The sequence below is a fragment of the Colius striatus genome, chromosome 6, assembly GCF_028858725.1.
Source record: "Colius striatus isolate bColStr4 chromosome 6, bColStr4.1.hap1, whole genome shotgun sequence".
Taxonomy (NCBI): domain Eukaryota; kingdom Metazoa; phylum Chordata; class Aves; order Coliiformes; family Coliidae; genus Colius; species Colius striatus.
In genome coordinates, this window is record NC_084764.1 from 36,792,612 (window position 1) to 36,809,363 (window position 16,752).

At 42.2% G+C, this 16,752-nt stretch overlaps 2 protein-coding genes across 2 annotated transcripts in view; one reads left to right on the forward strand and one right to left on the reverse strand.

The window, feature by feature from the left end:
- Positions 1 to 5,139, reverse strand: part of EXOC5 (exocyst complex component 5) — a 29,513-nt gene extending 24,374 nt beyond the window's left edge. The window contains exons 1-2 of the mRNA XM_061998502.1: positions 5,041 to 5,139; positions 158 to 249 (exon numbers count right to left, since the gene is read on the reverse strand). Of these exons, the coding sequence (XP_061854486.1) occupies positions 158 to 249; positions 5,041 to 5,067 (119 nt within the window). The 5' untranslated portion in view covers positions 5,068 to 5,139. The remainder of the gene's footprint in view (positions 1 to 157; positions 250 to 5,040) is intronic.
- Positions 5,140 to 5,220: 81 nt separating this feature from the next.
- On the forward strand, positions 5,221 to 16,473 carry AP5M1 (adaptor related protein complex 5 subunit mu 1). The gene is given in 11 exon segments (XM_061998669.1): positions 5,221 to 5,332; positions 10,239 to 10,841; positions 10,843 to 10,876; positions 12,038 to 12,265; positions 12,687 to 12,747; positions 12,750 to 12,822; positions 13,535 to 13,620; positions 13,715 to 13,795; positions 13,798 to 13,829; positions 14,089 to 14,185; positions 15,295 to 16,473. Coding segments are annotated over 11 exon segments (1,446 nt in total). The 5' UTR covers positions 5,221 to 5,264; the 3' UTR covers positions 15,378 to 16,473.
- Positions 16,474 to 16,752: the final 279 nt, after the last annotated feature.

The window sequence follows — 16,752 nt, forward strand, 5'->3', positions numbered from 1 at the left end:
GAATAATTGGCTCATGGTCACAAATTCTAGCAATTCTCCCAAATGAAAACCTCCTTGGACACACACCAACACCACATACAGGCTTTTTGTTATATGTGGAATAAAACAGTACAATTACAGATACATTCACTTTGACCATTATGCAATTTTATTTTACCTTTTTGGATCAAAAGCTTCTCCACCTCTGGAACCTCCTCCAGGTGTCCTCCATGCCAGGCGTTCAATGTATTCATCTGCCACAAAAGGCTCCTAGCCACAGAATAAAACTCCTTACAGTGTGCCACAGCGGGCTGCTCCTTAAGCAGCTGCTTACACATCATTTTGAAAGTGTTTAGAAGCTTTACCACAATCAAGAGCAAGTGCAGTGTAGACAATTACCCCATCACCTATAACACATATATTTAATACAGAGAACACTGTTCTTAATACGGTGGGTTTGAACATTCAGTCTAGAGATTGTCAGCCTAGTAGCAAAGAATTTGCTGTAGGTCTGTGAAGAGTTGTCTCTAAATTACCTGTTCTTATTTCCAGTTGAGCTTATGGTTTGTCATTACGAAATGTCTGAACTATGCAGCAGCTACACTGATTTGAGCTATTACATCATAAGACCCAGATGTCAGTTGTGCCAAATCAGCTGAGAATTGATATGTCTAAAAAAATTACATGTCAAAACAATTTCTTTTCTTTGCAGTTGCTCAACTCTCTGATGCGGTTCACAACAAGGTATCACAAATAGGACTGACCAAGGCACTGCCCCTTGTCAGCAACAGTACAAGATTCCCACTGGACACTATATGAGACATCAAACTGCAGCTGCAGAAACAAAGCAGATAAAGGAAAAAAAAAATCAAACCAAGCATAAAAACAGATGTCAGACTTGACTTTCCAAGAAGGAAGAACAACGAGTAATACTAGAAACACAAGGTTACTCAAGTTCCCTCCACAACATTTGCTGGATCTTCCATAAAAACACCACACGATGGTGAAGAGTTCAGACTATTTCTGCATCCAACAATGTTTTCTGAAGGCAGATACTAAATTATAAAATTCAAGACCTCCTATTTTAGTTGCCCTAATACTTAAACCTGCTCACACGTTTCTTCACATAGTTAAGTACTCAAAGCACAGTCCAACAGTTATCCTTTAAAAAAAAAAAAGTATAGCTGCAGCTTCACTGGTAATCTAGGAGCATTGTTCAGGTGCTAACATCAGCACATTTGAGATCAGTAAGTAAATTATTGTCACACGCACCAGCTCTTAAATTACATGTAAGCAGCAATGGTTCTAAAACTGTGAAACACAACCCAACACAGAGCCAGGAATGACTCTTGTTAATAGTGGTACTTGCCAAAACTCATTTCTGATACTGAAACATGTGAACATGCTACCACTGCTTTTGTTGAAGCTTGGCTTAAAAAAAACAATGAGACCTCCACAAATATCAGTTTGGTTCTTGTATCAATAAGTCTAAAACCTTGTCAGAAGTAATATGGAGGGAAAAAACCCCCAGCATTAAAGTATTGTTTTAATAACTAAACTAAAAAACTGGAAAGCAAGGTTTGTCAAACCTTGCCAGTTCAAGGTTTGTCATTCCTTAAAAACAACTTAGGTCCTATCCCAGCAAACCCAGCTATTTAACTGACATACAAAAGTTTTTTAACTATACTTTACAACATGCTGAATTCTGCTAGACATGACATAAGTTTCACCTTTTTAATAGATCCTCCAGACACTCAATGATGGACTAGATTTACAGTGTTTTGTTCAGTCTCCTTGGTTAAGTTTCAGAACTAACTAGATGATACCACATACAAACAATTTTCTCTACAAGTCATTCAGCTCTCAAACCCTGTCTCTAATTGTGTAATCTTTCTAACTAAACGTTTGGGAACATTTCTGAAATTTTAATAATAGGTGAAAGGAACCAGTCAATACAGACTCATTCCCTTCAGGGGAGTCCTCCAGCCTTCCTAATTACTTTATGGCTCTTCTCAGCACTTTTCCTTCACATGAAAATCACAACCTTGAATCTTTCCTCTCAAGATCCTGCAATTCAGCTGGAGTACCACTCTAGTTACAAGGATACCAATGCTGAGTACAGCACTATAGAAGAACCCTATATAAAGTGTGCACAGTTTACTGATGCTCTGGGTACATATATAACACTTTCTGCTTTTCTCCCTTCCTTTAGATGCTCACACTAGAAGATGATGCATGTACACCCACAATGACCTTGCTTTTCTTTTTTTCAAAACAATATTTACAGATGTTTTCCACAAGCCTATTAAAACCTTCTCTTCTAAGGAGATCTGTTATATGTGTGCTAGATCCTCAAAAAACTACTTACAAGGCTATTCTTGCTCCATTCATTACGCCCCTATCCTCCCCTAAGGCTCCCTGGAGCACAGAGAGTACCTGCAACTCCCTCCACTACATCCCGAAATCTAGCCAGACACATGGCAATAAACACCATGGTTGACCTCAAATATGGTGCCACCAAGTCACAAGGTGAAACTGAACCATTAGAAGCCCAGTCCCCTCTGCTGTCCTTCCCACTACACAGGCATTCACATGCATTCCTCTCTTCCACAACGCTCCTCCACATCTGCTTCTCTCCATCTGCAACATCTTCTGCAAAAATTATAAACCTGTCTTTTGTCTTAACAATCCAACACACCAGCAAAGAATGGTAATTGGTCTAATTAGATCTAAATGATTGCAGAATCACTGCTATATGTAGATGCAGTGACATTTTAAAGGGTATAACCTGGAAAATGATTGGTTTTCAAGATTACTTAGATAGGAAACCCATCCTTTAGATTTTTTAGTTGTATAAACCCTGCTTCATATTATTTAAGAAGGAGTAACAGCAGAGAATATTATTCTCTGACCAACAGAGAAATAAAATAAGCTTTTTCTCCAAAATTTTCAGAAAGCTTGTGCTAAAAATAATGTACTTGATTAACAAAGAATAAATGAAGTCCCACAATATCTTTTTAAGATGTGATTTCCAACCCCTACCATTCTATGATTACGTGATTCTATGATTTCACAGGTTGCACTGCAAATCCAAAACTTCCTGATTTTGTTTGCATTTCATACCTTCCATATACATTTGTTCTTTTTAATAACTTCTTGATAACGTGGTTACTTATAGCTGACAGTCTAGTTCCTATTTTAAATCTCCTATCCAATTCTGCAGAAACTGCTGAAAATCAGCTTTAACAAATGTCATTTGCAAGTCCTTTGCCTGTTATCAGATGAGCTTCAGTGGTCAATTTCTTCACAGCTTTGAACTTCCCTCTAGTTCTAGATTAATTAACATGCTCTTATCCATTCAGCCAATATTACTGATTTAATAACAGATGTGCTTGAAGTGGATGATAACCTGGTTTGATCTGATCTGTATAAATGAAACTAACAGGACCTAGGCACATTAAAAACCAGTTTAGAAGTAATCACTGTTAAATTACGCTTTGATGTACACGAGGCAGAATTGTGCTGTAGCCATTTTCAGCACAGAACCTTCTACACAGCACTTATCTATTCTATAAGTGTATTTTGAACACACATCCATTGAGATATGGCAATTAAATACCACCCTCAGTATGCAGCTAAGGGTTACTCCTATAGTAAGGACATTTCCATGTTCTAACCTATTTGACAGTGACCTAAGGCTAACATAGTAGATGACAATAACTTAGTTGATGTCAACAAAACTTCTCTTGCCTCGAAGTGAAAGAGAAGCAAAAGCAGGAGAGAAGGAAACACTACCTTCCATATTGGAAAACAGGTTTTTATTTTAAAAAAAAACATGCAAGTCAAAAGATGTGAGTCATAACACTTGTGTCATAACTGTGATTCATAAATACAAGGGCACACAATGCATTTATAAACCATGGATATAAGATCTTCCAGAGAAGCAGGAAGACCTTTCCTGAAGGCCAGGCAAAGCACATCCCAGTGTTAAAACACCAAACCAGCATCTGTCTCGAGTGACATAAGCAAACAAATGCATGATACCTGGTAACAAGGCTACATCACAAGCATGAACAAGTAGAGACATACACTTAATCATGGGTTACATCACATGTCCAGAGATGGCCAATAAAGCTGGGGAAGAGGCTGTGGCGCACAAGTCTGATGGGGAGCAGCTGAGAAAGCTGGGGGTGTTAAGTCTGGAAGAGGCTGAAGGGAGACATGAGCATCTCTGCAACTACCCAAAAGGAGGTTGTAGTGAGGTGGGTGTCAGTCTCTTCTCCCAAGTAATGAATGACAAGAGGAAACACTCTAAAGTTGCACCAGGGCAGGCTTAGATTGGAGATTAGGAAGAACTTTTTCACCAAGAGGGTTATTAAGTATTTGAGCAGGCTGCCCAAGGAGGTGTTTAAGAGTCCTCTAGGGACATGGGTTAGTGGTCATAGTGTAAGGTTAGTGGTTGAACTTGATGATCTTAAATGTCATTTCCAACCAAAATGATTCTACCAAAACAGCCCCAGGTCCAGGCCAAGAAAGAACTTGCCAGACTCCTGCTCTATTCCCACTCTGCTCATGCATGGCCATGGGGGAGTTATTCTGTTCCTCCTGCCTCACTTTCACAGAGACTAAAAGGGAGGGCAAAGTTATTTCCTTATTTTTGAAAAGTAGAAGTCACGCTAAGACACCTCGGTGCTGGGGCCAACTTGAGTATGTGTCTTCCGGAGAAGGGCAGCAGTGAGGCCTGTCACCCTGCTGAAAGCAGCACCCCGACTGCTGCAAAGACCCCGGAGCCTCCGGGGATGGAGGCCCCGGCCTAAGGGCCACGGCACAGCCTGTCCCGGGGGAAGATGCGAGATTGCATCCCTCTCGGGCATCACCCACGCCCCCCTACATTTCCCCAGGCCCCACACACCGACTCCCCGTTTCCTCAAGTTTCAGCACTCGGCCCCATCACACATCCTCACGCCGGGTCCGTTTCCCTCCCCGCGGCGCAGCAGCTCGCCCGGCGCGGGGTGAGGGGAGAAAGCCTTCGCACCGCATCCTCCTGCCCTCCTAACCCACCTCGAAGAGCTCGGCCGTGGTAGCCATGACCGCAGAGAGGGCGGCGGAGCTCCTCAGCGTTCCGCCGCCCCGGCGCTACCGCCCATTGTGTCCCGCCGCCTCCACCCGCCGGAAATGGGCCTGCGCCGGGGCGGCCTCAGCCTTCAGCGCGCAGCTCCCGGCCCCTCCCCGGAGGGAGGGAGCTGTGCGCGGCTGAAGCCGCTGTCAGCGCTGCCAGCACTGCGATGTCATTACGGGCCCTGTGGCTGCTCCGCCACGACCCTGCAACCGGCGGCACCGTGCTCTTTTCCAGGTAACTGCAATGCACCGGGCCTGGATATGGGGCGGGCGGGGAGAGACGATGGGCCACGGCTCGGCAGCCTGGGTCCTCCCCGTCACGGAGCCGGGGCGCGGCGTTGTGGACCCGCTTGTTCCCGGGTTGAGCGTTTTGGCGGCGGGAGTGGGCAAGCGGGAGACATATGGCCCGGTGGTTTTGAGGACAGCCGGGACTGCCTCGGGACCCAGAAACAGATGCCAAAAACCATTTTACCAAAATAGTCTGCTGTGGAGTAAGTCCCTTCACTCGTTCCAAGCGGTCGCTGGCCGCCGTACATTTCCGAACACGATTTTGAAGATTTCTGGGTTCAGATAATGTGCTTTTGACTAAATCAGGTAGGATATTTTTACAACTTCTGCATTTTGCACATGACTCCTTTCTCAGTTCTCCTTTCTGTTAGTTACTGTAAGGATTTTCGTATAATCCCAGAGTGGTGAGGGGTGGAAGGAATCTTTAGAGCTCATCCAGCCCAACCCCCTGCTAAAGCAGGTTCCCCTCGATCAGGGGGCACAAGAACGTGTCCAGGCAGATTTGGAAACCTCCTGAGAAGGAGCCTCCACACCCTCCCTGGGCAGCCTGGGACAGAGCTCCCTCACCTCAACACCTTCTCCTTGTAAGTGGAACTTTTTGTGTTCCAGCTTATGCCCATTACCCCTTGTCCTGTTGTTAGACATTACAGAAAAAAGTGCCACCCCATCCTCTTGACATCCACCCTTTAAGTACTTATAAGTATTGATGAGATCCCTTCTCGGTCTTCTTTTCTCCAGGCTGAACAGCCCTGGGTCCCGCAGACTTTCCTCATAAGAAAGATGTTCTAGTCCTCTGATCATCTTGGTAGCCCATTTTACCTAGTTTTTCTCAGTCCTAACATGGAAAAAGATGAGGTAATGATTCTGAAGTACTTGTCAGAGGAACAGAATGGCCAAAGTAGAAAGCATGTGTTTTGCCTACTTTTTGCGTTATTCCCTTCATACTGTTCTGTAACTATATGAAATGTACAGTATTTCCAGACAGAAATGTAACTTTCCATTTGATTTTAGTTTTTGCATACCAAGACTTTTTTTTTTTTTAGTTAGGAAATCAACTGAGAGCTTTTTATTCAGATCTCTTACAGAGTTTTAAGTAAGGCTTTGGGCTAGGCAGGCTGCATGTAGTGATGTGTCAAATTTTGTTGTCAGTTCTTTGCACTCTCTGTGATTTCAGAGGACTCGGTTCCAAACATTGAGAGGAAAGATAACTGAGGGATAGGGAAAGGGAAAATAACAGAGACTTGGCTAGTAAGTATAACTTACCGTCTTCATTTGACTTCAGTAACTCTGAAGGGAGAAACTAGAGGAAGGGAGGAAAAAAAAGAAAAAGAGCAAGTAGACTATCTCCCATCTTCAAGTGCAGATCTCTATGTTGGACATTCGTCTGATTGTTTTAGGATTAGTATTTTGGTCCTTGTATTACCTACAAGAGTAAAGATGAAGCCTCCCCTCTACAAACACAGAGAAGAGAAAGCCTTGTCCCAGAAAACCTGAGAGTGTAATCACCAAGGAGGAAGAGGGGGGGCTAGTGACAGGGATATGGGAAGTAACTTGTCACACAGGGAGCGACAGAGACAAGGAAAAGTGCCCCTTTGAAAAAGGCAAACTATACTTGATACTTCAAGTGATTTCCAGACTTAGATCTTTCAAGTTCCCTGGGGAAATAATAGAGCTGTGGAAACCCCAAGTTTATCCTCCTAACTGACCTTAAATTCAACAAAGCACACAGACAATATAAAGAATGCTGGATCACATGGAAACTGTTGGTTTCAGGACTTAGGCGCTCAGCTGGAGATACATGGGCCCTGATCTTTAACCTCAGAGAAGACATTTGGGACATCAAAGCATTCCACTTTTTTTTGAGCTGATCATAACTCAATTCAGACAACAAGTATAGTCTCTCTCTTGAATCACTAAAGCTCATTCACCCCTGGAAACTTTCATCTTTTTACTTTGCATTGCTTTCTAGAAGGGAATACTGAAAACCTGAGATCTGAAGGGATGAAAAAACATCTAATGACACAGCTGTAGCTGGGAAGATTGAGTGGGAGGAGTGGCATGGGGACAGCCATGGAGCAGACAGGTTGGGACATAAGCAGGACAAGACTAGACTGAAATATCTCCTTTTCCTTTGTTTTGGAAATGTCTACCAAAAATAAGAGAGAGTCACCAAGGTTACACGTAATCTCTTATCAACAGCTTTAGAAGTCCTCATAAATTTTTGAGCACTCTGTTTGCACTTCAAAATAGACATGGGACTACAGGGAGGCATTTTCCTATTGTCTGTGTCCTGTTCACAGATCTCTTAGCTCTGGCCTCTCTCTGGCTGTGCTTGCCTTTTCCTTACTGAAAAGAAGGGAAGACAAAAATACAGCTGTAGATGCCTGATTAAGACTCAAACAACAAAAAAAGCACAGTCATTGAGAATAAGCCTGAGGAAGTGTAGCTGCCTCCAGCAAGAGACTGTGCTACTCAGTTAAGAAAAGATGATGTAGGTGGGACTTAGAGGCAACAGGATAAGAACCATGCAAGTGTTCAGGAGAAGAGGAAAGTGCTATACATATGGAGGTCATAGATAAAACAAGCTACTACATTGCTGGGATTACAAGTTCCCTGGCAATTTAAGAAACAAACTGTCAATGTGTCCTTAAAAGGATGGTATAAAAAGAATAAATGAAGGCATTTATATATCTCTGCATTTTTTTCCCTCTCCTGTTTGTGTGCAAGAGTGGCTCTGAGTGCAAACAAACACGCAGCCTGGGAATAGGTATGCTATGAGGTGATTCATAAAGTGATTTAACTAGTTGCCTGGCATGTAACCAGTGATAAGTACTTTGAGGGATAACTACTAAGGGGATCCTCAAAAGGGAATACGGAGAAGCTATCCTGGTATCAAACTTAATGTAAGAGAGACTCAGAGGGGTTCACAGCTCCAACCAAAAAAACAACCCCCAAACCAATGCATTTAGTGGAAGTAATTTTTTTTCTTTTCTTGACCATTTGTTAAAATCTATCAAAAGGAACTGAAGAGTTGCCTTTAGGTTAGCTTGAGAAGAAATTCACCCCTCTCTCCTTTAAAAAATAATGCTGCTTGAGAAGAAAGAAAAATCCCAGATTAAACAGCCAGTATGTTTTTTCTCAAGTGTTATCACTTGGAAATTGGAGGTGAAATATACATGTTGATACAACATAGCAATTTTAAAACACACAAAACCCTGCATCTCTGTGACATTATCAATACATCTTAAATACTAGGGGGAAAAAAATGAAATGACGAAACAATCATAAAAACTGTTAAGTTGTATTTATTACACATGCAACGTGGGATCTGTTTTGTCCCCCCTCCCCAAAACCATGTGACTCTTGTTGGAAAAATTAGACTTACACAGTGTGAAATATTGTTATATTTGTAATATTGCGAATATTTTTAGTTAATCTTGTTACTCAATTAAAGCAACTGCTGCAGATAATTGTGTAAGCTCAGAACGGCGATGAAAAACCTGGGTATGAGTAACTTCCATGATACTGTCCTGTAAATATAGTATTTAGTAGAGTGGCAAAGCTATAGTATCAGTGTAGTAGTGTACTATATCTAGGCAAAAAGGTGTTGTAGTTTAATTTCATTATGTGGGACACCCATTTTCTTAAATGTCTGAAAGCTTGTCTTCAGTGGGATCTCACCTCAAGACATCTCACTTCTCAACAACTTTGCTGTTGAAGTTTTGCTGCAGTGGTGTAAGTGGTGCTTGGGTTTATTAGTGTTGTTCAAACATCCTATACCTTTGTGCAACAAGAAGAGTAGATGGACAGAGTCACATTTTAATGTAGAAATTGAGTGAATGTATTTGCTCACAGTTTGCAGTAAAAATCCACCTGCTAGAATGAATCATAATACTCTTTCTGAAGGTGAGCCAGCAGTATGCTCAGGTGGCCAAGAAGACCAGTGGCATCCCAGATTGTATCAGAAATAGTGGGACCAGAAGGCCCAAGGCAGTGATTGTCCCCCTGTGCTGGGCCCTGGTGAGGCTGCAGCTCGAGTGCTGTGTTCAGTGTTGGGCCTCTCACTGCCAGAGGGACACTGAGGGGCTGCAGCGTGTCCAGAGCTGGGCACCAGAGCTGGGGAAGGGGATGGAGCACAAGTGTGATGGGGAGCAGCTGAGGGAATGGGGGTGTTCAGCCTGGAGAAGAGGAGGCTGAGGGGAGACGAGCACTCTCTGCAACTCCCTGACAGGAGTTACAGTGAGGTGAGAGTCAGTCTCTACTCCCAAGTAATGAATGAGAGGACAAGAGGAAAGAGGCTCGTTGCCTCAGGGGAGGTTTAGATTGGAGCTGAGGAAGAACTTTTTCCTTGAGAGGGTTGTCAGCCCCTGTCCCAGGCTGCCGAGGGAGGTGGGGGAGTCCCCATCCCTGGAGATATGTAAAAGACAGTCGATGAGATGCTGAGGGCCATGGGTTAGTGATGGGCTTGGCAGTGTGAGGCCAGTGGTTGCACTCGATCATCTTAGAGGTCTTTTCCAACAGAAGTGATTCTGTGATTCTATGTTTCTAATTATGCATGAAAATGTTTTATTGACAATGATTTAGATTCTGATCCTGTTTCTGTCAGGATACTGCTGGCTTCCACTTGCACAAAGTTACTTTCAGGACCATGGGAGCCTTTAGGAGTTATTTGAATAATTGAGAGAAATCCGTCTTTGATTATATCAATATACGAAAGAGTTTTAGAATGCCTTTGCATTCGCCAACAGCCAGAAAAGGGAAAGTGTGGTTCCACTTGTAGGAACTCAGTTGATAAAATACCTTGGGTGGGAAAAGATGCATAGCATTAAATTGCTCTTATTTTCCTGTCACAGACATTATGCCATGGTTGAAGTCCACACCGAGACCGTCAATGGGCCAACTCATGTGCCTGTACCATCTGACAGTGCATTTCTTCAGGCCCTGCTTTTTGAACTGAGACTCATAGATGACCATATATTTGTGGAGCATCGAGATACTTGCACTCAAATCAATCATTCATCAGTGTATTTGGTTCGCATTGAAGGAGGGGATCTGTGGCCTGTGCTTGCTTTTCAGAAGAGTGGGCTGATATATGCGTGTCTTCCGCTGGTTGAGGGGACCTTGGAGCCACAGCCACCCCTCCTTACCGTTACTGGGCTCTCAAAAGGACTGGCTCTTCTCTTGGGCATTGTAGACTACATCTCTCCGAGTCGGAAGAATGAAGCTGAGATGAGTACAAAAATCAGCCAGCTTCGAAATGTGCTTATCCAGGCCTGTCCATTTGGCACCCCCTTAAACACAAACATCCACAGCTTAAACAGCTCGTTCGATGACATTCAGGAAATGCCTGCAGATGAGAATCAGCCAGCTTGGAGATCCAACGCATATAAATGCAAACCTCAGGTTGACGTCTGCATCACTGAGGAGGTCAAGTGTATGCAGTATGACAAAAGAGATGATGTGGCAAGTTTATGGAGCTGTAAATTGCAAGGTGAGAGCATTTTACCTGCAAGTCTGACCCGAGTAAATAATCACACTACTTTCTCTCCTCTGTCATCAGTCAATTTCTAACACTGTAATATTTCAAAGTGTAACAAACTATTACAGAATCTCAAGGGCTGGAAGGGACCTTGAAAGATCATCCAGTCCAACCCCTCTGCCAGAGCAGGACCACCTAGAGTAGGTCACACAGGAACTCATCCAGGTGGATTTTGAATGTCTCCAGAGAAGAAGACTCTACAACCCATCTGGGCAGCCTGTGCCAGTGCTCCCTCACCCTCACAGGGAAGAAATTTTTCCTTGTATTTCTTTGCAACCTCTTATGTTCCAGTGTATTACATATTAGACTGCATTAGTGTGTTTTATTTAGTTTTTTACTGTCCTGCATGCTTCATGCATGTTTGTAATAACTGTTTATGGGACTTAAATTTCCAGCAGTAGCTACTTTGCATGTATGTTGCCAAATTTTTCTTAATTTAAATTAAATAGGGAGAAATGATTTCATGTAGTCTTTGCATAAAGACTGAGGAATGGTAGTTCTAGCACCAAGTTTATTTCCAGGTGTCTAATAAGCAATGTGCTAAATCATGATTAGAAACAGAATTTCTGAATGAGTCTTCTACAAGTGTCTTTACATGAGAAAGTGGAAGTTTAATCTCCTATAATACTTCACCCTGTTATAACAACATTTTGAGTCCACAAATGTTTGTTTGGCTGATGTAAGAACAGTTTCTGGTGAAACAAAATAGTTGTATAGTTATTTTAAATGTTTTTGTTTCTCAAAGTGGCTTTCATTGTTTACTATTAAAAGTAACAGAATTAATCAGACTCTCTCCCAGTGTGTTTATGTAACAGTCACAATGATGAAGCTATATGGTAAGACCTTGGCTTGATAATCTGCCGTTTTCTTTCTGAGGAGCACTCTCCAATTAAGAGACATTTAGCTAAGACTGCATCACCAGCCCTGCTGTGGGAAAGGCTACAGAAATGGGAAAGGAACTTTCTTTTGCGAGTATTTGTCAGCACTAATGTTTAAAGGCAGACAAATTTTTTTATGTGCTTTTTTTTTAATTGCTTGTATTCCATTTGTGAACATCTAATTCTAACTTGAGATATTTTGGAATAACTTTTCGACTTCCCTTTTTTTTTCCAGTGTGACATAGAGGGAACAGCACCACACGTAACCCTCACTTTGAATCTCCCCACGAATGGTCCTCCACTGCAGGATATCGTGGTCCATCACTGTGTGACTTCTGTTGATCCTGCCATGCTGATGTCCACTAGTATGGAGCCACTGGATGATTCTGTGTTCAACAGACCTTACAAATTTCCTTTCATTCCTCCTTCAGATTCATTCAACTTGTGTTACTACACTTCCCAGGTAATGACATTCCTGACCCTCATTATTTTGCAGTATTCAAAGGGGAATAAAAATGACCTGTGTCTGAACGTGTCTGTGTGAGCTTCAGTCTGATACGGGTGGGTAAAAGGATTTTTTAATGTAATAAACAGCTTTGGGAGGCGCTTCAGGACGTGTTCTGGAGGTGCTGGTATCTTTCACTGCTCTGCATGGCTTTTCTTAGTCTTAAGTGAACCACTTGGATGCCTAATTTAGCCAAACTGAATCCAGGCTAAGATGTCAAGTGCGCAAACCACCCATCTGTGTATCACAAGCAGCATGAAGAGTTTGGCACAGTCAACACTTAATATGTGTTTGTTACTTTTTAAAGTACTTCAACAATAAGAGCATCTTAATGATGATCATGTTCATTTATCTTGAGAATGAATATAGTTTTTTCCAGGTTCCTGTTCCACCCATTTTGGGACGTTATCAACTCATTGAAGAGGGATCACAGTTACAAATAACAATTTAAAGCTTCATGAAAGCATAAAGAATTCTTTTGAGTACTGTGAAGCTCGTATACCTTTCTTCAACAGGTAAGAATAACCTGTTGAACAACAGAATCTTAAAGAAATTTCTTCCATTTCTCTGTGAAATTAACCCATCAGGAGTCTTTGTAACAGATTATGCCCATCAGAGTACCACCAGGAGTCACCAACCTTGCCAATGTCAGGAAGCCCCCGTGGAATTGTTGTAATTTCCAGAATAGAGGGTTGTACCAGCATGTTTCCTGGTGTTCTGAGTCCTCGTGTTGCACATCCTGTTTCCCCCTGTTATTTTTTCACATGAAACACTGCCACAGTCCTTCAGGTAGATTAAGTCTTGAGATGACTTCCAGCCCAGGGTTACCTGTTCCTTAAGACTGCTAATCCTAGCTCCAGATCAACTTACCAAAAACACAGTTATTTAAAATTAAAATGATAGTTTTCAGTTAAGCCACTGACAACTGCCACGGCTACGCTGTCACCTAATTACCCTGAAAATTTGAAGGGGGAATGATACAAAGTTGCTTATGCTGACCATAGTGTTAGTGAGCTAAAGACAGTAAAATATCAACACCTCTTTTATGATTACTAGGTTGAGACCATAGTGATTTCCTCCTGCTCTGTAATTTCATAGATGAGCAGTGTACTCAGATAGATGTGATCAATCTGTATGCACAGAAATAATGTCTTTCAGCTTTGTTTTGCTTGCTTTAAAAAAATACTGACTGGTACTAATTCCAGTGTCATTATTTCTCCTCTGTAGAGGCCCAATCGCTCAGTTAGAACACAAAGTTAGTTATAGCCAACTGGATTTGTCATGAGAGAAGAGCCTTCTGGTTTGGGTCATTGGTAAGCACACACACTCTTATCCTCTCCCCTAGTCAGTTTTGTGTCAGATAGGCACAGCTGTATAGTTCTTTACAGATGCTGTTTCTAACTTTAGGACAGAAGTTCCCTAAATCTTTGGAAGTTTCTCTGTCTGGAACCGTGTCTTTTGGCACTGCAGGCAAAGAGCACCCAACTGATTATGTTGCACTGGGAACACTGCGTATGTAAAAGTAAGTCGCGGGCTCTGTGAACAGAGGACTTAGTAACTATCTTCAATTGACTATGAAAACATGGTGATTTAAAATCAGACATAATTATCAGCCTCTCTGTTCTCAGCATGGAATTTTCTGTTTTCTTGCTGACAAGATTTGACATCCTGTCATTTTGGAGCGCGCTTGTCACCCCCAGAGCGTGTAACACAGATTGCTGCTATTTGTGCAGCAAGCAGGAGAGTTTGCATCTGATCATGGTTTCCTTCTCTTTCTGTAGCTGTATTTTAGGATCCCAGACTTTACACTGACCGGATGTTATGTAGACCAGCATTCTATTCAGATCTTTATACCAGGAAAACCAAAAGTTACTGCATGTAAGTTGCTAAAAATGTCTTTTATTTAACCAGAATTGCGCATTGAACTTATGAACTGGATGTCAGTGGCTAAAATTATGAAGCTAAAGTTGGACAGAGCTTTCTCCTGGTTTGCTTGGAACATCTAGAAGCTTTGGGGTTTTTGGGCTGATTTTTTTTTCTTTGATGATGCTTAAAGTGTCCCTGGAGGAGGGACTGGCATCTGCATTTCACATCAGAGCTCTTATGACACAGTTGCAAAGTCAGGCTCTCTCCTGGGCTCTCTCCCCTTGGCATTGCGATGTTTTGCTATGCTCTGCATAATGACAGAACTTTTACTGGGTGGGGCAGAGAATCCCTCTCCCTAGTCTGGCCTCTTGTTTAGGACACTTCTGTCAGAGATGGGATATGTGGATTGGAAATACCCAAGTACAGAACTCAGCTCCCTGCACGCAAGGTGAGACTGTTGCTGTCAGTGTCACCACACCAACGTCATTGTCTGGATGTGGTATTGCACTGAATTTGTGGAACAGAAACCAAATCTGCTTATTCTTGAGTTAGTACGTGACTACTTATGTCTGCACCAAAAATATGCTGAATGGGATCACAGCAGGAACTCATTAAATCTGAGCAGTACCATCTAATGGAAGCATTTTTATTTGTTGCTGTCTTATCTGTAGCCACTTCTGTTAGATGTGGTAGCAGAAGTCTGTGAATGCCTCTTGAAAACCATGATCTACGCTGTTAATTTTGTGACAGGTTACATCCAGTCCTAAATTGTAACACAAAAAAGCAACATTTTCATACTCTCTGTTTTACATCCAATATGCAATTTATATTCATTGAACAAAATCCAAGCCATCCACCTGCTTTTGACTTAACCTCTGTTTGAATTTTAAGCTCATGACTGATACATTAGTAAAGGTAATTGAAGCTGAGACTTTAAATGTCTCATTATCAGAAACGATTTTCAAATAATAATAAGAGTCTTACAGTTTAAAGAGGCCATTATACCTTTTCTGTAAACTGGTAAGGATGGATTAGTAGTCTCTTAACTTGGATGAAGGAATGTCTGATTGTAAGGCACCCTGTAATGCTTATTTTTCTTGCCTGTTGTCTTTTTTTTCTAGCCCAGGAACTGATTTCTTCTGATTACTACATCTGGAATTCCAAAGCCCCAGCACCTGTGGTGTACAAAACCTTATTTGACTGATTTGCTTGTGAATGATTTTTGTGTTTAAACGAAACAGACATCTAACAAGAGGAATGTCATGATGCACAGAAAATAAACATTCTCCAGCAGTTGTACTTTGTATGTTTGCTTAACATTTTCTGTTGAGGGGAAAACAAAACAAATCACTTCTCTTAAAAACATAAATTCCTTTTCAATGGCTTAGTCCTGGGTGACAGCTTAGAGGAGGGAGTTGGAAATGTACTTTCTGTGAACATTTTTACTTTCCCCTCTAACTACTACCAAAGAAGTACCAAGTGATACAGACCAGCAAGTTATCTGGGAGGACTCCCAGGTACTTCAGTAGCTTTGTAAAACAAAGAGCTCAAGGGGCGTGAAAGCTTTCCTTGTTCCTGTCGTGAGTCACAAGGCTCTGATTAGACCCAACAGCTAAAAGGACAGCTGCAAGAAGGAGTTCTGTCACTTTCACAGGATGCACACAAGTCGATAATTGATAATAATTTTAAATGTGACATGAGCCATGCTTCTGAAAGTGAGATGATACAGGAGTCATTATTGCCTCTCTCAGCAGAAGGAATGAGTTCCCTTTCATACATTCACATAAACTGCATTGCTCCCAGAGCCAGCATTAGTGAGGATCCAGAGGCCTGAACCTGCTTTTTCAAACGATGAGACTCTGAGCAGGCAGAACCGGCTGAATTTGCCAGAGGTTCCAAAAAAGATCACTGAGACATTTTCCCCTAGCCCTCTAATTTTGAGAAGAAAATTGATATCTGCAGGAACACAGGAAGTGAACTTTAAGAGAGTTATCAGGAAACGAGCAAATTCTGAAAGACTGGTGAAAAACAGAGAGCCTGGAGAGCAGCACAAAAGAAGAGAAGAATGCTGTCTAATAACGGAGTGTGCTGGCTGCTCCTGCCTGCCTCTTGTTTAACTGTACCCTGTGTGAGAAACAAGATTAGCCATTATGTAAGGAGAAAAGTTTTAAGCTGTAATTTAAAAAATGCCTAGATTTGAGATAGTAATCTAAATGGTTGGTTAAATGTTCTAAAGAGTGGATTATTTCGTGTGAAACGTGCCGTTCAGCTGAAACTGCTGTGCAGACTTACCAAAGAGAGCTGTGCTATGACCCAATTCACATGGGCACTGTGTCCTTTTTGATTAGCAGGCAAAAGGTAAATTAAAGATTTTGCCCCAAATCCAGCCCCTACTTGTCACTGTTGTCTGCATGCCTGGACACTGCAGTGTGAGGGGGGAGGGGGTGGGCCCTGACTCCTGGAAGGGTTTAGATCTTGTTCTGTATACCAGGTACTCACCCCAGGATTTCAGTGTGTGGAGTTTACTTTCCACCTGCCTGTGAGGCAGACAGGAGCTGTCTGTTCCACACAGCAGCATT